The 22,629-nt window shown below is 35.6% G+C and overlaps 3 protein-coding genes across 9 annotated transcripts in view; 1 reads left to right on the top strand and 2 right to left on the bottom strand.

Annotated features, from left to right (window-relative positions):
* Window positions 1-11,017, bottom strand: part of as3mt (arsenite methyltransferase) — a 24,217-nt gene extending 13,200 nt beyond the window's left edge. Inside the window, exons 1-10 of one of the 4 annotated variants that reach the window (XR_012402811.1) lie at window positions 10,800-11,017; window positions 10,687-10,723; window positions 10,382-10,509; window positions 8,126-8,276; window positions 6,096-6,232; window positions 5,846-5,915; window positions 5,652-5,733; window positions 5,072-5,203; window positions 2,015-2,351; window positions 927-1,479 (exon numbers count right to left, since the gene is read on the bottom strand). Coding sequence is in view for 2 of the 4 variants with exons in the window: in NM_001039839.1 (NP_001034928.1) it covers window positions 927-1,058; window positions 2,209-2,351; window positions 5,072-5,203; window positions 5,652-5,733; window positions 5,846-5,915; window positions 6,096-6,232; window positions 8,126-8,276; window positions 10,382-10,509; window positions 10,687-10,723; window positions 10,973-10,989 (1,029 nt within the window). In the remaining 2 variants the exon portion in view is untranslated. 4 annotated transcript variants of the gene reach the window in all.
* LOC141385860 (uncharacterized) overlaps window positions 1-22,629 on the top strand; it is a 741,913-nt gene that overhangs the window by 518,674 nt on the left and 200,610 nt on the right. The gene's annotated exons all lie outside the window — the stretch shown is intronic.
* The window catches only part of wbp1lb (WW domain binding protein 1-like b), a 34,450-nt gene continuing 27,944 nt past the window's right edge, over window positions 16,124-22,629 (bottom strand). For 2 of the 3 annotated variants that reach the window (XM_005168390.6, XM_073944294.1), the window contains exon 4: window positions 16,124-18,620. In XM_005168390.6, the coding sequence (XP_005168447.2) occupies window positions 17,941-18,620 (680 nt within the window). In that variant the 3' untranslated portion in view covers window positions 16,124-17,940. 3 annotated transcript variants of the gene reach the window in all.

Here is a 22,629-nt window from a genome sequence, read left to right as displayed (position 1 = left end):
AATTTTGACCTTAAAATTGGTTTATAAAAAATATAGAAACTGCTTTTATTGAAGCCTAAATATAAATAAGATTATCTCCAGAAGAAATTCAAAGGGGGGCTAATATATATATATATATATATATATATATATATATATATATATATATATATATATATATATATATATATATATATATATATATATATATATATGTTTTTTATTTATGTAAGTAATGATATTGATTGATATGCAAATGGGTATATAATTTATTTACAAATAAAATTTGTAAAGTAATATTTTCAGTCTGTTAGTAGAAATATTATAAATAGACCAGACAAGTGGACCTAATTGCATAAACTTTAAATATGAGTTAAAAAGTGTTTTTATTTATTTTATTCAATGTGTAAGTTCTTAGTACCTATTCTCTCAAAAACATTCCGCATAAATTTGCAGATTTACAAAATTCTGCACAAAAATAGCAAAAAACATTGGCAGATTCTGTCTAAGTCGGGATATGGTTAAGGTTAGGGACAGGTTTGAAGGTATGGGTAGGTTTAAGGTGGGTTAAGATGAATAACCATGGTCACTCTGTACAGGAAAGTCACGTTTTGTAACACAAATTCGCAAGTTAAGAGTACAGCGACATGCGGAACTTGTTGCACAAGCTTGCGTTACCATTCTAGCACACTCGCATGTATATGGATAGAAGTCAATGAGGTAAAAACTGCAATGGGAACACCGCTTAAAAAGATAAGTCAACAATGTCATTTTTAATGTAGTTCCATTACATTTTTTAAAATAGTATTTAAGGGTTGAGTATGAAGTGGAAAAGATTTTTTAAACATAACATTATGCAAATATGACATCAGTGCATTACCGATGCACAAAGCAGGAATGAAGATGAGGCATGTCAAAACACTGTAATGCAACACAGAATCACCTACGTTGGGTTTGGCCCAGCATCCTCCAGAAGAAGCAGTGTTCACCCCCTGAGGCTGAAATGTGAATTCTTCAGAAAATCTGGAGTTTCTCAAGATGTTGGCGACATCTCCATCCACCTCCATCACTTTATCCACCTCGAGAAGACCCCAAAAATGACCTGATTATACACATTCTCAATATACTGTACTAAATACTGTATGTTAAATAATGTAAATGTAAATGTAAATAATGTAGTTAACTCGTTACCTGTACACTGTCAAAAGGGATTCAAGTTGACTTTACAAAACAACAAAAGAGTGAAACCATTGCTTTTGAAGTAATTGGCAGAATTTACTTAAAACTGTGAATATCAAATGTGTTGCCTAATATTTCTGTGAAAACTGTGATACATTTCTTTCCTTTATTTTGATCCACAGTTGTCCCCTTGCTAAAAAAAATTATAATTAATAGTATTGATTTCTTTAAAATACAGACCTCAAACTTTGGAGCGTTAGTATAAATTAAGGTTTCAATGTAGAGTATATAACTTAACAAAAACAATTTCCACATTATGGACTGCATTATGACTGCGCCCGGTCAGTGCCTGGATGGGAGACCACATGGGAAAGCTAGGTTGCTGCCGGAAGTGGTGTTAGTGAGGCCAGCAGGGGGCGCCCAACCTGCGGTCTGTGTGGGTCCTAATGCCCCAGTATAGTGACGGGGACGCTATACTGCTCAGTGAGCGCCGTCTTTCGGATGAGACGTTAAACCGAGGTCCCGACTCTCTGTGGTCGTTAAAAATCCCAGGATGTCCTTCGAAAAGAGTAGGGGTTTAACCCCGGCATCCTGGCCAAATCTGCCAACTGGCCTTTGTCTATCATGGTCTCCTAACCATCCCCATATTCCAATTGGCTTCATCGCTGTCTCCTCTCCACCAATCAGCTGGTGTGTGGTGTGCGGTCTGGCGCAAAATGGCTGCTGTCGCGTCATCCAGGTGGATGCTGCACACTGGTGGTGGATGAGGAGATCCCCCCATTGTGTGTAAAGCGCTTTGAGTGCCCAGAAAAGCGCTATATAAATGTAAGGAATTATTAATTATTATTATTATGACCAACAAATGGGAGTAAAATACAGGAACCTTTCTGTTCGCACACTTAAATCCACTGGTTGTTGTGATTTGGTTGTGATTGTGGCATTAGTTTATTTAGTCAAAAGCATTACTGGAAAATAGTGTGATAAGCAGGATATGCATGCATAATGCGTTGCTCTCATAAAAAAACATATAACCAAGCTATAACTGCTCACCTTAAAGGCATACTGGGCATCAAACTCAAAGCTTTCCTCGCTGTCAGTAATGTCTCCATTGTACATGACCAGACAGGGCTTCTTCTCCAAACCTTTCTGTAACTTGAAGAGTCGGTATGTGGCAGACACAAATTTGTAGTCACCTATAAACAAATTGTACAATTCAAAGTATACAGACACAGAGGATTTGCCAGTTGTGCTAATGTTTTGAAGTGTAATATGCAATATGTAAAAATATTCCTTTCAGGGTGCTATTTACATTTTATATTTGACTTGACCATGTACAGATATAATAATAATTATTAATATAATAATTCATTCATTTTCTTTTCAGCTTAATCCCTTGAACCACCAACTTATCCAGCATATGTTTTACGCAGAGGATGTCCTTCCAGCTGCAACCAATCTCTGGGAAACACCCATACACTCTCATTCACAAACATACCTGTACACTACAGACAATTTAGATTACCCAATTCACCTATATTACATGACTTTGTACTGTGGGGAAAACTGGATTACCCGGATAAAACAAACGCAAACATGGGAGAACATGCAAACTCCACACAGAAATGCCAACTGATCCAGCCGAGGCTCAAACCAGCAACCTTGTTGCTGTGAGGTGACAGTGCTACCCACTGCACCACCCTAATATAATATAATTTTATTTATTTATTTATTTATTTATTTATTTATTTATTTATTTATTTATTTATTTATTTATTTATTTATGGTATAGTTTTACTGCTTACCTGGTTGCTTTTTATATAGTTTGGAAAAATAATTATATTTTAGCTGAATGTCAGTTTTTTTTTTTTTCTTCCACAAACTATAGAGGTTTGGGACTTTTCTGAGCAATTTATTTCACTGGAAACACAAGCTGAGTATTTCGTCACGTAAGAATTCTATTAGCACCAAAAAAGTAAATGTGGTGAAATTAACAAGTGGTACATATTTTGGTACCCGTGGCATGAGAGCAATGATTTCCTCCACACTGTCGACTTAATCAATATTGCAAAGTGATGTTGGTAATATACTTAACAAGGCTGTGACTTTGCCTTAAAGGAATTGTTCACCCAAAAAATCTTAAATACATAACCAAAAAAATAATGTTATCAGTTACTCACACATGTAAGTCCAAAGAAGTTAGCACTAAGGTGCTTTTTTTTTCTTTTTCCTTAATACACTCATGTTAGATTACAGGGGTATGTCAATGGCTCCTTCAGAATATCTTGCTTTGTGTTCAACAGAAAAAAGAAACTCATAAAAGTTTAGAAGCAGCTGAGTGAGTAAATGGTGAGGCAAATGTTATTTTTGGGGAGGAACTATCCTATTTAACATACATTTATTCTTCTTAAGTCACAAACCACATTTAACAACATCTAAATAACATATTGGACATATTTATGAATGAAAGCTTGAAAATCAAAAACCATGCGAAAAAATAAAACATTATCTTTTCGTCGCTGTCAGCAGAGGGTGCTGTAGAACTCTAAGCACCACTAGTTCATACTGTAGGTACTAATATAGAATATTTAGGTTAAAAAAAAGTACCTTTTCAAAAGGTACTGCCACAGCGACAGCTTTTGTACCTTTATTTCTGTGAGTATACAACACTGGTTAGGTACGAACATTCTTTAAAATACTTCATGTGTGCTTTGCAGCAGGAATTCATACAGGACTGGAAATAATGAACTGTCCATTTAATTATTCTAATAATTGTTAATACTGTCAATTTAAACACAATCTGACTGTAAATGGGTGCTCTACCAACAACAAAAAACTTCAAATAAATTAAAAAAAATTGACATTGTCTACAGCAAACTTTTTTAAAAAAGTGCACAAATTCAGAATAGCCATCTTTTTTTTACTGTTGCTTGTTGTTAAATAGAAAACTGTATATTCTAAAGTCTACAGGTCAAACAATTGCTCATGCCAGATTAAAGGTTTAGTTCACTAAGTTCAAATTTATATTCTGCAATCATTTACATCATGAGTTTCTTTCTTACATCTTTTGAATGAAGATACATTCATTCATTTTCTTTTCAGCTCCCTTTATTATTCAGCCACAGCGGAATGAACTGCCAACTTATCCAGCCAGAGCGGAATGAACTGCCAACTTATCCAGCACATGTTTTACACAGCAGATGCCCTTCCAGCTGCAACCCGACACTGGAAAACACCCACACACTTTTGCAATCACTCGCATACACTACGGCCAATTTTAGCGTATCCAATTCACCTGTACTGCATGTCTTTGGACCGTGGGGGAAACTGAAGCACCTGGAGGAAACCCACACCAAAACAGGAAGAACATGCAACCTCCACACAGAAATGCCAACTCATCCAGACGGGGCTCGAACCAGCGACCTTCTTGCTGTGAGGAAATTGTGCTACCCACTGCATCACCGTGCTACCCCCAAAAGAAGATATACTGAAGTATTTTGGGACAAAACAGCCATTGACTTCCATATATATGTATATCTCAGCATGTATGTCAATGACAGTTTTTTCAGCATTCTTCATAATATCTTATTTTATGACTTTTATGTTGATTTACGTTGATGTTCCTCCAACTGAAACAAAATATTATGTATGGGACGGGGCTTTCTTTTTGCTTATCATGGCTAGCAAACTAAGTTTTATTCCAGAGCATGGTTAAGAATATTGTTACATCAACAGAGAATGACCACCACTCCAAAGGTGTAAGCAAAAGGTCACACTTTGATTAGCAAAGCAAACATTTATTTTTTCAGTGGATTAACCTAAAATGAATAAATTTTCACCTAATGAATGACAGTGTGCGTTAGCAAAAATAAACTTTGTATATTCTGATTTAATCCGGACTATTTGTATGTCTCACCAAGAATGCTTTCCAGTTCCGTGTTGCCCACTGTGATGATGCTAGCAGAAACCAGCCTGGGTTTGCAGAACCCAACCTCTTCAGCTAGTCTTATCAGGTCTTCCCACCACAATGCTCCACTGAGGCACTCGCCTGATTAACACATAAAAAAGTTCATTTGAATATGCGACTTGAAACACAGTAACATGTGACAGTAAACACAGTAAGTGAAGGTAAAAATACAGCCTGTAATATTTAGAGAGAGATTCCTTTTGGCAGGATTGCTTATAATAAAAATAACTGGTGCAATTGCTATGACGCATTTTGATTGGTTGAACAGATAATTCACCCAAAAATGAAAATGATCGTTATTTACTCTCCCTTCACTTTTGAGTTTCTACTGCTGAACACAAAAGCAGATGCTTTGAAGAAAGTTAGAAACCTGTGACCATTGACTAACAATAACAAATACTTTGAAAGTCAGCAGTTACAGGTTCTTCGAAATATATATTTTTTGTGTTCAACAGAAGAAAGTAACTCTGAAGGTTTATAAGCACTTGTGGGTGAGGAAACAGTGATTAAAATCCATGTCCTTTCATACCCCATAAAGTTTTGTTGGCCTTGAGGTGTTCTGGGATTCTAGCATCACTATAGACATCACTAAAGTACAATTCCCCTCCGTCCTAAACAGAAATAAATACATACAGTATATTCATTGTAATGTTTAACATTGCAACTATTTGATTGTCAAGTAGAATTTTGATTTGAACTGAGTTCTGGATGAAATTGAAGTACCTTCAGAACACGATACGCCTCCCTCAGAACACTGGATTTATCTGGTGACAGATTCACCACACAATTTGATCTTTTGAAATAAAGAAACAAAACCATTAAAAGTAACAATTAAAAGCAGTGTAAACCGAAAAAGAAAAAATCTTAATAACGTCAATTGCATCACTTATTAGAATCATCTCAGGACAGAAAACAATAAAGAAGTATAGTTTTTAACAACTAGGGCTCCAATTCTGAAACATTACAAGCTTACATGATAATATCATATGATTTATCCTCCAGCCCGGCTTCCACCAAGGCCTCAATGTAGCCTTGAACAAAATTCACATTTGGATTTTTATAACCAAATCTTTGCATGTGGTAGTCGATGTAATTCCGGGCTACCTCAAGCTGCAAAACAAAGACATCAGAGTAGTTACACTGCTTTAGACATGACTTTAAATGTTTTTAGGAGGGTATGCAGACACAATTATTTGAGCTGATTATTAAATTCAATTCAAATTCTGTCAAATTAAGTTACCATAATTATATAATTTATTAATTCATTTTCCTTCCGCTTAGTCTCTATTTCAGAGGCCACCACAGGAGAATGAACCAACAACTATTCCAGCATATACTTTACACAGCAGACACCCATCCAGCTGCAACCCAGTATTGGGAAAAACCCATACACACTCATCCATTCACACACACACACACACACACACACACACACACACACACACACACACACACACATACACACACACACACACACACACACACACACACACACACACACACACACACAACGAACAATTTTGTTTATTCAATGCACCTGTAGCTTGGATTGTGGGGGAAACTGGAACAGCAGGAGAAAACCCACACCAACATGGGGAGAACATGCAAACTCCACACAGAAATGCAACCATGAACCAGAGACCTTCTTGCTATGAGGCAACAGTGCTAGCCACTGAGTCACTGGGCCACCTAAATACATAATCTTAAAGGGATTTTATTTTGGAAATAGGCTCAACTTAAAAGTTAAAACATTTGAGGTTTCCAACTTTTGGGAGACAATGATATTAAGCAGCGCCCGAAAGTAGTCCCCAGGTAGGTAACAGCATTGTATGCTATCATTGTGCCTGCTGCAACCATGGTATGGCAGTAAAGTTCCTTGCTTATTAAGTATAGTAATTTCAATTACTTAAAATCTAGCAATTTAAATTTAAATTTTATTTAAAATCAAGCAATTTCAGCATATTAAATAGCGTTTTTCCACCAGGCTTAATACACAATGTAGATGCAGAACAGTCACGCTTTAAATATGAAAATATTTAGATCTCTTTTTTAAATTTTTCGTGTGAGTAGCTAATGGTTTAATCCAATTCAATTATCTATGCTAAGCTAAGCTAAATGTGTTCATGCCAAACCTGGACTTCAGCTGAATGAATTAAAAAACAATAAAACGGTTTCCAAAAAAGAGGAGTCTGTCCTTTAAAAAAATGAACAACTACAAATTGTATCTCGTAATCAAAAGTTTATCTCTAGTAATCAATTGCAATTCATAAGTAACATACCTGGCTCTGTTTATGACAGGTCTAAACCAGTCAAGTTATGAGCACAATAACACACTCAGCAAAATAATTTTGAATTATCATTATAGTTATTGAGATATATCTTATTGTCAAATGTACAATTTGCTGTATACAGAGTATATACAGGTATCAGAGTGAAATGCAATACCTTTTAAGACTCTTTCCATACGTTTTAAGCCCCTGCAGCCTCAGCCATATCACCCTACAGCCCAAGACCGGTTGGTTACATAAGCTAAGCAGGGCTGAGCCTGGTCAGTACCTGGATGGGACCCCACATGGGAAAACTAGGTTGCTGCTGGAAGTGGTGTTAATGAAACCAGCAGGAAGGGCTCAATCTGTGGTCTGTGTGAGTCCTAATGCCCCAGTAAAAGTGAAAGGGAAACTACTGACAGTGGGCGCTGTCTTTCTGATGAGATGTTAAACCGAGGTCCTGACTCTCCATGGGATTTTCTTTAAACTTACTTACACATTACTTACTTTAGGTTTCAACCGGAAACCCTGGCGAGATTTTAACTTAACTTTAACTTTAATTGTTTAATACTTTTTAAGGGCCTTAAATTTCTCTACATTAATTAATCAACATTTAATACTTTTTTAAACCCCGGACACACTGTTAGAACTAAAATAACCTATATAAGCAGAGTATAGTACAGCATTGCAGAGTTGTCCAAACCATCAATGCTTCAGATAAGCTCAAAAGACTGACCTGAGCTTCTGTCATGTCGATACCTGTGACGTGCCCTTTCTCTCCTACAAGCTGGCTGAGCATGTAGCAGTCACGTCCACTTCCACAGCCAAGGTCAAGCACACGGCAGCCCTCCAGACACTCTGGGACCACCAGACCACAGCCATAGTACCTGAGTGTCAAAGAGCCTATCAATGCTGTACTTGCATATTACCCATCCCACAGAGTTTAATGTAGCTAATTGTGAAAGTAAAAGTTGTGCTAAGCATCAAAGAATAAAGTGCACAATGGTTTAAATTATTGTCTCCCAGAAACGTCAAGGTTTAATTCCAGCTAATACATACACTGTAAAATAACAGGTTCCATATTTCAGGCATTTTTTCTTCAGTTTACTGGATATAAAATGCAATATGGGATCTCCTTGATCTCTGCTCTGTTGACTTTTGAACTTTTAACTCAATTGCAGGTAACGGGAGTTTTATTGATAATTTAGTAGTTTGAAACCACATGTTGTATAAGTAATACTGTGCCTATGGAAAATCATCATACCCTGTGAAAATCTTTACCTATACTCATATCACACCCTACTTTCAAAAGACCCTACTTTCAAAAGTATTTGGAATATGATTTGATAACAGGCTGTATGACAAATACAGTAATTGTTTCAAAGGGCTATGATTATTTTCTATGTATATGGAGAATTAAGTCTATAAAATACCAGATAAGTGCTGGCTGTTTGTTACTTTGGGAAAGTATCATGAGTCATTAGCTGGCTAGCTAGTTTAGTTTCAGTTAGTTTGCGCCAATTCTGGGTTTTAGGTACAATGAAGGTAGCTCAGCTGCTACATAATACATTGGCAACAGAAAATGATTAAAGTCAAGCTGCTTTTATGTTAGCTAAAGCCCAAGATTAGTGCAAACTACAATGAAACGTAACTAGCTAGCCAGGTGCTCCAGCTTCATGGTACAGGCCCCTGGTCTTTGTACATTACATCACTAACCCAGACAATATATCACTTCAATTCAAATTAAATTCAGTTTGGAATTACATACTTCCATTTGAGCCAGAGCATACAAATTTCATCAGGAGTTCAGCTTAAAACTTTGTTTTACTTTTATGCATGAACTAGAAGTTTTTTAAACTTATTTTAAAGTTGATGTATTTCCAGCTGAAACAGAATATTGAGTAGTGGATGGGGCTTTCTTTTTTGGGCACCATGCCATCACAGCACCGTTGACATCAACAGAGAAGAACTGCCACTCCAATGTCAAAGCAAATGGTTAGACTTTTAATGAAGTTAACTAAATTATTTATTTTTAAGTGGGTTAACTTAAATTCCGATGAATTCTTCTCCTTAAGAATAACAATGCCAGTTAAATAAACAATGGAAATTATAATTTCATGTGGACCTCAAGGGCTGTATTTAAATAACTGTAATGGGCATGTTGAAAGTGCATCACGATTTTAGCTTAATTCACTGATAACAGCAATTGTATTTTAGCATCAATGTATTTTTTAGCATAATAAGTGTGTAAACACATGCTGTAATGAAAGAGATTTTTTTTGTGTGTTGTTTTTACATTTTTGATCCATGATTCAATGTAAAATACTTGTAGATGATCCCCCAAAATAACGAAAAATCTTTAACATAGCATAATAGGGCAATTTAAAATAAATTTCAGAAAAATAAACAAACCTGTCATGTGATTTTAATTCAAATTTATTTCTATTTTTATAATGTTATATTTATTGTATTATTGGAAATATTTTATATATGATCATACTATATCAAGGCCCTATTAATCCCTCTCCAATAAAAGGTTTAAGAGGACATATGCTGTATGAATATTCCAAAATGTTATGGAATAATACAAAGAAACTGTTATTTGTTAATTCTTTGTAACTTGTATTTAATTCAGACAAAAGTAAGAAGGAAATATTTCCAGCATTTTCACTGACAAACCTAAATATATTTCACAAATATATTTCACAAATTACTGCTCTGTCACAACGTTTTTGGAGTACATTGCAGCCATAGAACCCACAACTTTACAAAATACAATTTAATTGTCACTGAAAGCATTGGAAATCCTTTCTTTGTTCTTCTGTCGTTTAAAAAAATGTAAAACTGAATCATATTTTGCTGCATTTTAAAACACATCCCAATTTTTATTTTTATTTATTTGTTTATTGGGGGGGGGGGGGGGGGGGGCTATTAATGTTGTATTCAGCGTTTTAGTAACCACATCAACACAACACATCAGTGTAAAGCTCACTTTGCAACAACATCTGGATGGATCTCAGCTATCACTTTTCTCACATACGCAGAGACAGGTTTGGCAGAAGGCACACAGGCATTGCTTTTCAGGTCTGATTTCTGCTTCAACGTCTTTCCGTAGTATTCCTGCAAAAAGTACATGTATTTTAGGGATTAAATGTATTCATGTACTAATGTCTTATACGATCAGAGTTCTGTTAAATTTGTGACTAGGGTAAACTGTCCGCAGAACTGGGATGCAGAAAATCAAACTAATAAATAAAACATTACGTTTTAGTAAAACGTCAAGAAACAAAAGCATACCTTAACGTCATTGTAGACACTTGTTACAGTCCTGTCCCTTTGAACAAGAAATTATACAACAAATAAACGTAACGTTACTTGGAACGACTTTGTTTAGTGCAGAATAGACTCACTTTCACTTTTGTAACTATATCGACAACAGTTTTGTAGTCTCAGAATGAAACCTCGGTAACTTTATCAGCTGTAATGACACTGCAGATATATGTTACTTAAAATTATTATTATTTGTTTTCATTTGTTCAAAAACCGAGCAGCAACAAGTTTATTTTTTTTAAGTCCGATCTACCTGGCTGCGTCTGCCATGGTCAAACGCTGGCTCTGGCTGAACTGTGAGCGATTTGATCTTTTTCGGCTTCTGTAGTTTTGCGGATTCAGCCAATCAGCGAGCAGTACATCATGTGTGGTCGTGAGTGCATTGCCTGTCCAAGTAAATGATTGATTAGTAAACTTGCTGATAGATCACAACCATAGGTCAAAACATAATATCATTGTAAAGATCTATGTTGAATTGTCGTTTTATTTATTTTTTTTATTTATGTAATTTATATTTTAGGTTATTTTATGTTATTAGTTACATTTGTATTTTTTTGGATGTCATGTTTACATTGTATATTTGCTGTTGTTTAATAAAAATGAAAAATACCCGAGTAAATGATTAATATAATGTAATAAACAAGACTGCTGTGGGTTTGTTTGCACGAAATCAGACCTTGAGACTGCGCTTCAGGGGAGCATGTTTAAAAGCTACAGTTATCTAAAGTTTAAATAATAGTTTTAGAACTATTTTGTACTTCTGAATTTCGAATATATAAAATCATAAACTGATAAAATGTAACACACACACACACACACACACACACACACACACACACACACACATATATATATATATATATATATATATATATATATATATATATATATATATATATATATATATATATATATATATATATATATATATATATATACTGAAAAATCCAGCTTAAACCAGCCTAGGAAAAGGCCAAAACCCCTCTAAATCCAGCCTGGTCGACCAGCTAAAACCAGCCTAGGCTGGTTTAAGCTGGATTTTTCTGCAGGGTATATATGTGTGTGTGTGTGTGTGTGTGTGTGTGTGTGTGTGTGTGTGTGTGTGTGTGTGTGTGTGTGTGTGTGTGTGTGTGTGTGTGTGTGTGTGTGTGTCTGTGTGTGTGTGTGTGTGTGTGTGTGTGTGTGTGTGTGTGTGTGTGTGTGTGTGTGTGTGTGCGTGCGTGCGTGCGTGCGTGCGTGCGTGCGTGCGTGTGTGTGTGTGTGTGTGTGTGTGATAAAAATTTTATTTAACCTTTAATTTAAGCTTTTTATTGTTAAAAAATGTTATGCTGTATAGAATATTAAACCCTAGGCATACTAGATAGCCTATTTTAGCCTATAATAGATGGGATTCTACCAGAAACGTATATTTGTTCCTGAAATAAAAACATTACAGTGAATAAAAAGTATTTCAATCCAAAAATTTGTGAAATGGACATATGTTTAATTTCTGTTAGTTGTTCTGTTAAGAAATATAATTTGATTTTCACATGTTTTTTCTTTATGTGCAAACTGTCAGGATCCAGCCCTTACAGCCCTGTCACTCCTATCTGTGTTTAATGTCTCTTTGTTTGTTTTGTGTATTAGCACATGGTTGTCTCTTTTGTTATGTTGGCCATGTGCTCCCCTTGTCCTGCCTCCTTGTTTAGTCCTTGTTTGTTTAATTTTGTTCACCTGTTCCTTGTACTCTCTACTCCCCAAGACACTCCCCTCTGTATCATCCTGAAGTCCTGAGTCTCCTACCCTTACCAGCCTGTTCTCCTGCCATCACCTTTCACTATTGTGTGGACTGTCCTTCTGCGTTGCCTTGTTTACCTTCTGTAAATAAACTTTGTGTTCTCCTGTCTATTCTGCATTTGGGTCCTCCTTGCCAACCTTGACACAAACCCTGTCATTGTCTTTGTCCTTCTCAGCACAGGGGTGGACTGGGACAACATTCAGCCCTGACACTGTAGCCACACTAGCCCACATTACCACGCCGACACAGCCCCAATCATGGACATGCACATTCACTGCGTACATGAGCTCATTTGTCCTATTTTAACTGCTATGCCATCATAAGTAGTGAAAGAAATTAATTGAAAAAGGCTTTAAGACCAGACGAAATCTTCTGTCGGCAGGTACAGGTAACTTTTATTATAAATCGTGGACCTTATTTCTGAAATAAAAATGAGCAATAAAAAGGTGTGAAGCACCAGAAGCTGACCAATTAAATTAATTTGAATATATTTTGGCTGTTGTTAATATCCAGGAATTTTCAAATGTATTTTTATTTTTTTTACCAGAGACTAGAATTCATTCAGAAGAATTAATTATAATTGTTTCATTATTATTATGTTTTAATCATTATATTATTTTTTTATTGAAATGGCCAAATTGTGACTGAGGACAGTTGCATGTGCTGGCTAGTGTTTTTTTTTTTTTTTTTTGTCTAATAAATGATAGTATAGGCTACAGTTTTTTATTTTTATTTTTTTTACTTTTAAAACTTTAACAGATTGCTATTTTTTCCTAATGATATATTCTAAAAGGCAATAAGAAAATACTGTACTAAATTGTAACAGATTTAATTTTTTGGTATTTTATAAATTAGGTCATAAAAAAGAATTGCAATTTTAAATCATTGCTGTTTGGTACGATATTGCAGCTTTTTAATAAGGGTCAACAAAAAAAAAGGAAGTAAATAATAAAAATTAATAATTAAAATATCATGCTCAACACCTTTAGTGCACCTACATCGCATACAGACACGCAGGTATAAAAGAATCAAGATATGAACCTCAACCATGGTTGCTAAAAAAAGTTGTATAATTCATTCATGCTGCAATGCATGCTGGGTGCCAGCATAGTACAAAACTCCCACCATGCATTGCAGCATAAATACATTAGGCAGCTTAAAGTTCTTACTCTTTCTTTCTTTTTTTGGAGGTGTAATATTCCAGTAGAGTGTTTTGTATTGTTCTGGGTTGTTTATTTTTATTATTAGTTTGTTTGTCACCATTATTGAGAATCAACTAATTGTTGATGTTTATGTGTTTTTGAATAGTTCACAAGAGTATACAATCTCATTGTAGAAAGTGTATATAGGGCTGAATCTAGATGACGATGATTAAGTAGAAGTAATAAGCACGCTTATCAAATTCGCAATGCAGTGCATGGCAAGCATCGCAGTAGTTATAGAATCATTTGCGGAATGTTTGATGACGTCTAAGTTTTGCTGAATATGATATTAACTACCCAAATGAGGTACTTTGCCACTGTGTGACCAATATTTACATTTTTTTTACATTTACATTTTTTTCAGAATTACGGTCAGATAAAAGCATTGATTTTCTGAAGTAGTAAAAAACGCAATCAATGGGTTTTGTAAGAAATATAATTTGTTGTAGCTTCAGAACGATCTATCCTTGCAACAAGAATGTTTAGAGTCTGACCTAATAAAGCATCTGAACGTGATTTCCTGAGGAACAATCTGAACTAGGACACCGTGTGTACAAACGGAATGTACCGCCACATTTCCTTTGGTCAAGCCATACCTGAACGACAGGGGGCGTGAGAATACTTATGATGCCAAATAGAATAGTGTTGACTGTTTAATAAAGCTAACAAAAACCTTTTCATAGCAATTCAATAATTGATAAAAACCTGGTTTGGTATTCAAAACACTTACACATATTGTACTGAATTGAGTTTAATGGAGAGTGTCATGATTAGACATATTTTGCAGTGTTACACAAAACAGCAATAAAATGTTGAAAAGTCTAACATGACATCACATTTAACAGAAAAAACGCTAACAATGCATCAGAGATTCATAGAATTTCTGAAAATCAGCAGCTTATTAATAGATCAAAGAAAGACACTGATTCATAGTCTTCAAGCACAGCTCTAAAGTTATTAGATTGTCAACACAAGACAACAGTAAGAGCAGCAAGTCGTTTATTACCTTTATACTAATAACAATCATTGGGGCAAAGATATAAATTAAACATGGAGAGTTCAGAAATAATGCTTCAGTGGTCATGGAGGAATCTGAAACTGAAGCTACTTTGGTGCAGATATACAAAAAAATAATAATATTCTTTATACTCCTATGTATGGCTCATTCGTTTCCGTGCAGCCAGACAAACCAAGACAGATGCTGAACTGTCAAAGAAAAGCTTTTAAATAAAAATGATATATTCTATGAAAGTAATGTCCAAGATGACAGTATTCAACATGTGAAACTGCATTAATAGTGGTTGAAACGGAAAAAGGCACTTGTATATTCATGTTACACCAAATTTGCTATATATTTATATAAAATCTACCATTAACGTTCAACAGAATAAATGTAATGTTTACTAATATTTTTTAAAACTCCTTGGAGTTTAATATATTTCAATAAAAAAATAATTATGTTGTTTTCTAGCTTACATAAAGGGCTATGCACTTGTAAGAGCAGACGTCCAGCAGTGAACGCTTGAGTTTAAAGACACCTCCCTTTGGCAAAGCTTTTATCTCTATAGGTTAAATACAAAACATGTAGTGTTTGTACACTATCAGAAACTGTTAATAATGCTGCATTATTAAACTCTAAGCAAGTTTTAGCTGACTGGGCTACCAAAACGCAGATGTATGAATATGCTTACATCATCAAAAACAACAAAAGACACTGTAAGCGGATGAAATGTGAATTAAGACTGTGTGTAAAACCTTTTGTATTTGACAGAAATTAGCATGAATACGACTCATTCAGAACATTGTGATTGTGCAAAGCAAAAACTCAATACACATCAATAAGATTAATCCTGTTGCATTAGGCAAAGCTGACAGGCATATTTGGCTTTTATGCATAAAGCCTTTTTTTTTTTTTGGTGTTCAGACAGTTAATAAATTTCATTCCGACTGGCCTGAGAGCTCAGCACACCAGTGTTTCTGTATTTAGCATCTAAATGCTAAGACGGCACAGTTAAAGTGCTGCCACGTTACCGACAATTGTGCACAAGCAAAAAAAAAAAAAAAAAAAATATATATATATATATATATATATATATATTTACAAAAAACAGTCCACTGTTCATTGTCAATAAAATAGAAATACACAAAGCATCGCTAGTCACTTTTAAACTACACAGCTTTCTGCTGGTCCAAAATCTGCCACTCTTGATCACATAGACTGCTATTACAAAGCAACTGTAAATGTGACTGCACCATTACACATCCTCTAGGTGTCTTTTGATGTGCAGAGGTCACCACTGAAAAATCTAATTTATGAGTTGCACATAAACACCCCACAATATCATAATTAAGATATGTGAAAACCTTTGACCCTTAAGGGATAGTTCACTAAAAATTCAATGAAACAATCCGTTATAATTTACTCTTCTTTCTTTCTTTCTTTCTTTCTGAACACAAAGACATACTAAAGAAAGTTGAGGGGAAAAACAACCATTGACTTCTATTTTTTCCCTGCTATGGATGCCAACGGCCGCTATGTGTACAACAGAAGAAAGAAATTCAGAAAAGTTCAGAACCACATGAGTGAGAGTACAAACTAGAATGTAGAGATGTTCTTTCTGGGTGAACCGTCCCTTTAAGGCTCCAACACATCAAGAACGATAAGTATAAAGGTATTGCTATAACAATATTGCCATCCACATCAACACACAAATCGGTTATCTTCATAATACGCACAGAGTAACTTTGTCCATAATCACTTTCAATGCTCTTTAGAGCAAATTAAACTAGCCGTCACTGCTTTCATTGTTTTCAGTTGGGAAAAAAAACAAAATTGTAATATCAGTCCTCTGTGCCATTATCGTCAAGGTGTAGAATCACGTATTGCTTTATTCTTATAAATGTTTGTTTATTTTCCAATTAAATATAATTTCACTTCATTTCATTCATGGCATACGCAATGACTGCAGTATCTGTCAACAGTCAGCGAACGTTTCTAAATAGTACTTTCACTTTCAATAAAACTAGCTATTGCATGTACAAATGTATGCGCAGTTGAAACCATTCCAAGATTATAGAATGATTCAGCACCTTTAGAATCTGATGCAATATATAATATCATAATTTTGCTGTTTTTTTAAAGAAAAAAAAAACCCTGAAGAGACTTGAACGCACAATGTTATAATTACGACTTCCCAACTCATAAACACACCATTATAGTACCACATAATGCCGAGTTCAGACAGCATGATTTTAGCCCCGATTTTGACCCACTGAGGTTTTTAAGAAATCACAGACAAATGCCTGAAATCACATTCAAATCTGTGCTCGTTTACGCGAGTAACAATCACACAATGTGAACTGTCAAAGACGCGATCTTAGAGAATATTCAATGAGTAGCAAATGCCCATGAGACATTGGCATGCTAAATATCTGGAGCTGTCTGCGATTCAAATAATGCCGTGTGAAATGAGTTTTGAATGAAAATAACATTGACGATCATCCACAGCCAATGAGAGAGAAGCATCCACTGGTATGGGTATCTGCAGGCCAGTGGGAGACTGGAGAAGTTAAAAGCACTCATTTTCAGATTATTTGGACCCAAGAAATGGAGAAAAAATAGTGTAAATTTGGCAGCAGCATCTGTGTCTATTTGATGTGTCATGTGAACAATATCAGAACTGGGTCAAAAAAAGAAAAAGTTAAGAAGAATGCTAACTCCCTTCAAACCCAGGTGAGCAAATATGTAAATTTTCTACCTCATTAAAGGCTTCTTTCTCATTATGCAGTTAATAACAAAAGATATACGACGTGTTTTTGGTTGTGAGACATAGTTTGGACAAAGTTGTCAGTGTTTCTTTCTACTGTAAAGTCATCCAGTGTGAAACCCCCTGTCGCCGATCCTTCTTGCAGTGTAAACAAAGCAGCGACAAAACGCTAGCCAAGATAGTCATGCATGGTGAAAACATCTGTGACACGACTACTTTGAAAATCATGCAGTCTGAACTTAGCATAGGGCACATCATCTGGTACAGGAGTAGAGCTTATTTGGGCCCTTTTGAGCTTTTTAAAACTGCATTAAAAGATGCTTTGCACACAAAACCAAGGCGGAGAGCATCCGATTGTTTCTATCACATCAATATATACAAATATACACAGTATAGTCTCTGCCCAGCATATTGTATCTTCTTTACACCTCGCCACCCCTTCTTTCTTTAAATCAGTAAAGTCATGCAGTCAGCTTTAAGATTCTGTGTTGTTCTGATGTGGAGCCTCCTGTTCATTAATAGTATGCAAATAGAGGCAAACAGGATGAGACTGAAGCAGTGGCGAAGCTCCACGCTCCACTCGGTTTTCGGGAGAAAGAAGTTCTCGACTTTCCTCTCCATACGACTGAAGGATACAATCCTCACAGAAGTCCTCCGAGTTCTCTTGATCCTCCTCACTCAAAAGCCCCTCGAATTCGTTAGGCTCGTGACTCTCTAAGCCTCGTCCGCAAACACACACCTCAATCCCAGAGTCCCCAGTAAATCGACGGTGCCGTCCTTGAATGCGCTCTTTCTCTTCAGGCATGGCCATATTCCTGAGCGGCTCTTTTCTGCACTCGTTCTGCTTTTCAGGAGACTGATCTTGGGGCAGGGGGGTTTCTGTGGATCTGCTCCGCTCTAGCTGCATTTCAGCCTTGTCGTCGTCTTTGTGCTGGTAGCCGTCAGAGGTTTGGATCTCTTCTAGGCTGGTTGTGTCAGGTACAGGGGGCACCGGAGTGGTCTGTTGGGGTGGGCAGTGGACATCCTGCTGGTCTGTGGTTATAGGGCCGCTGTAAGTTGGAGGGCCGCTGCTTAGGGCGCTGTAAGGGGGAGGAGGAGTAGCAGGACGATGCACCACCTCTTCGTATTCTGGAAGGAGAGAGTTGGGTAGGAATCCTGAAAGAGATGGAGGAGAACAACTGTGAGAATTTGAAGAGATTCATCCCACAATTACACATCTGTCATCATTTACGCAGCCTTTTTTTTTTGTTCCGTTGAACAAAAAACAACACAGATATTTTCAAGAAAGTTAGAAACTAGTAACCACTGATGTATTTGTTTTCCTTACAATTTACATCAGTGGTTACTGATTTACAACATTCTTCAAAATATTTTTTTATTTGTTCCATAAAATAAAAAAAATAAAAAAGCGGAACAACTTAACAGTGAGTAAATGGATATAACAGTACAAAAGAAGATATTTTGAATATTGTTAAAAACTGGAAACCATTGATGTTCATAGCATTTGCTTTTTCTACTATGGACATCAGTGTTTTTTTTTAGTTTCCAACATACTTCGAATTATATATATATATATTTTTAGTTAATATAAAAAATGGTTTAAAACAATTTAATGATGAGTAAATGATAACAGGGCGAGGCAGTGGCGCAGTAGGTAGTGCTGACGCCTTACGCCCTATTCACACGGGGCTTCACAACGCTTGACAGAGGGCGTGTCTGAAGTTGGAGCTGAAACGATCGTCATAGAAGCGTCAGCCAATGAAATTCAGTCAGCAATAGGCCACTGTCTGAGCTGGTGTATTTGCATACAGCGATCTGATTGGCTGACGCTTCCGTCGGCGCTTGAAAAGTTGAGCTGGTCCCAACTTCTGCAGCGAGGAACGCTTCTGAAGCAGCGCCGACGGATCCACAATGCAGTTCGGCAACGCCTGACGTCACCCATTCAAAGTGAATGGGAAGCGTTGACGCTGACGCCCCGTGTGAAAAGGGCGTTACAGCAAGAAGGTCGCTGGTTCGAACCTCAGCTCAGCGTTTCTGTGTGGAGTTTGCATGTGGGTGCTCCGGTTTCCCCCACAATCCAAAGACATGCAGTACAGGTGAATTGGGTAGGCTAAATTGTCCGTAGTGTGTGAATGTGTGTGTGGATGTTTCCCAGAGATGGGTTGCGGCTGGAAGTTAAGTTAATAAGTTGGCGGTTTATTCCACTGTGGTGACCCCGGATTAATAAAGGGACTAAGCCGACAAGAATATGAATGAATGAATAAATGATAACAGATGTTTAATTTTTGGGAAAACTATCCCTTTAAAATTCAGACTTTTTCCTTTTAGTAAATGAAAACACAGGTTCAAACGGATCGTTCACGCACAAATTAAACCCCTGATCATTTATACATGCATTTCTGTGGAAATTAAGTTCTACCACATAATGGGGAAAGGGTGATTTGGTAAATTAATCATGACGACTGTCAAAAATCTAACACATTATTATGATGTTAAAACATTATTTATACAATTAATAATATTAATATATACCCACTAATAATTATAATTAATGATACTAATAATAATAATATAATGACACCCTCTGCAAATGCATTGATGAAATTAACAGTTGAATGTGCCAAAACTTTCTTCAGTTAAACAAATAGAAAACTAAAGTGATTGCGTTTGGGAACAGAGATGAGGTTCTGAAGGTTAATGCGTAGTTTGGCACTAAAGGTCAAACAACAAAAAATAAGGCCAAGAATCTTGGTGTGACTCTTTAGTCAGATCTGGGTATCAATAGTAATGTGAAATCAGTTAGTACATTAGCGTACTATCATCTCAAAAACCTGGGAATAAGATGCTTTGTTTTCAGTGAAGACTTAGAGAAACTTGTTCATACTTTTATTAGCAGCAGGGTGGATTACAGCTCATCCAGAACGCTGTGGCCAGGATTCTGACCAGACCCAGGAAAACAGAGCACATCACACCTGTCCTCAGGTCTTTACATTGGCTCCCAGTTACATCCAGTATATGTTTCAAAGTATTATTACTGGTCTATAAATCCCTAAATGGCACAGGACCTCAATAAATTACAAACATACTGACTGACTACAAACCCAACAGATTACTCAGATCTTTAGGATCAAATAAACTAGAAATTCCAAGAGTTCAGTCAAAACAGGGAGAATTAACCTTCAGCAACTATGCCCTCACTACTGAAATCAGCTTTCAGAAATGATCAGATTTGCTCCAACATTAGGCACATTCAAATCAAGACTGAAAACACATCTGTTTAGCTGTGCCTTTACTGAATAGGCACAGTGCTGCATCTGACAGATCACACTTATGTTTTTCTCTTCTTTTTCATTCTTTTATAACCTGTTTTAAAACATTTTTTTTTGTTTTTATCAGTTTTTTAAATAATTTTTATTATTTGTTTTTATTTTTCTTATACCTGTCTCTTTTATTCCTGTTTAAGCAGAGAACTTTGAATTGGCACCATGTATGAAATGTGCTTTATAAATAAACTTGCCTTGCTTTGCCTTATACATTTTACAGTCATACTATTGACATAAAACAATTTTTGTTGTTTCTATCCCCTCAGTTTTGACCTAAACAATATTTTGACATGTCAAAATGTTGGCAAACCAAGTAATACTTATGAAATACAAAGTTGAAATTAGGACAGCTCAACATTGTGAGATGAACTGAAATGGGGACAAAGTCATGATTAGGACTAATTATTTCAATTATGACAAAGTGTGTCTTACAGAGGAAATTTCCTCATGATTTACTCACACAAGAGTGGTTTTAAACTGTTTCTTCTGTTGAGCACAAAACAACATATTCTGAAAAATGTTAAGAAAAAAACAACAACCATGTACATCTACAGTATGAATAAAATTAAACCTATAAAAAACATGAAAGTCAATGGCTGTTTACTTTCAGCATTCTTCAGTATGTCTTCCTTTGTGTTTAACAAATCAAACCCAGTTTGAAACAAGTGGAGAAGGTAAATCATAACAAAAAATTGGATGAACTATACCCTTTTAAGCTCATGCTTTAAACTTTTTATCTCAAATTTATAACAGTATGTCATAATATTACATGCCAGCTTTGATTTTGCCAGTTGATGTCACATTACTGTATGTCATTTATAAACATTTATATCATCTGAATTTTTCAGCACTTGGAATTATGAATTATGGCATGTCTATAATAAAATGTAGTAAATTTTAGCCTAAATGTATAAAATTTGACTCAAAGAATGATTTTAGATAGAAAAAAGGTTTTACAATGATAAAATAAACACAAGCGATGATATTTTCATTTAAGATTAAGGTACAAAGCAAAATATCAACATATTAAGTTTTCTGGTTTCGTCCACTCAGAAGTCTTTTTCAGGTCAACATTTCCTTTCACAAAACAACATATAGCACATATGGTTTTAAATAAAAACCATTAGATTTTATTAGCTTTCCTTAATGACCAGTGAACAAGAGTCATTCATCTTGCCTTTTAGAAGAGACCAGAGCTACTGTTACATTAAATAAATCAGTTCTATCTCTGTTTTTGGTTAATGGTTTACATAAAAGGCTGACTAGTGATTTTCATTATTGTACCAAATATTATGAAAGACAAACAGTTGTAAGTAACTGTATATAAGCCTCTGGGATCTTTAATATATTTTACATTGAATTGATTAGTAGCCTGATGCAGTATAATTTTACTAAAAACTGAAATTATAATAATTGAAAAGTAATGCATTTCCCAGCAGTTTCACACAGGAGGAATGATAAATTAGATTATAAACCTTACTGCAACAGTGTAAACCACCAAACCAAAATCCAATATTACAACACTGCATTGGATTATGGTCCCACTGAGATTCACAGTGGTCAACTGGTCACAGATCAATAAAGTACAGTACAATAAGTCTCTGATCAGGAAAAAAAAAACATTCTCGAAGCCTTTTAATATAACCGTTCCAGGAGCTGTGACACTTATATGTTGGCTTGAAAAACCAAGACTCTACTAAATATACATCACTCTTTAAAAGAGATGAATATAGGATTGTGTACACTGACATATTAATAATTATTAAAAACTATTGTCTGCAAGTATTTCTCTTGATTAAACAACAATAAAAAAGCAATAAAAAGATAAGACAGAACTGATC

Source organism: Danio rerio, chromosome 1, assembly GCF_049306965.1.
Source record: "Danio rerio strain Tuebingen ecotype United States chromosome 1, GRCz12tu, whole genome shotgun sequence".
NCBI classification, from domain to species: domain Eukaryota; kingdom Metazoa; phylum Chordata; class Actinopteri; order Cypriniformes; family Danionidae; genus Danio; species Danio rerio.
This window is presented reverse-complemented; position numbering and strand designations above follow the sequence as displayed.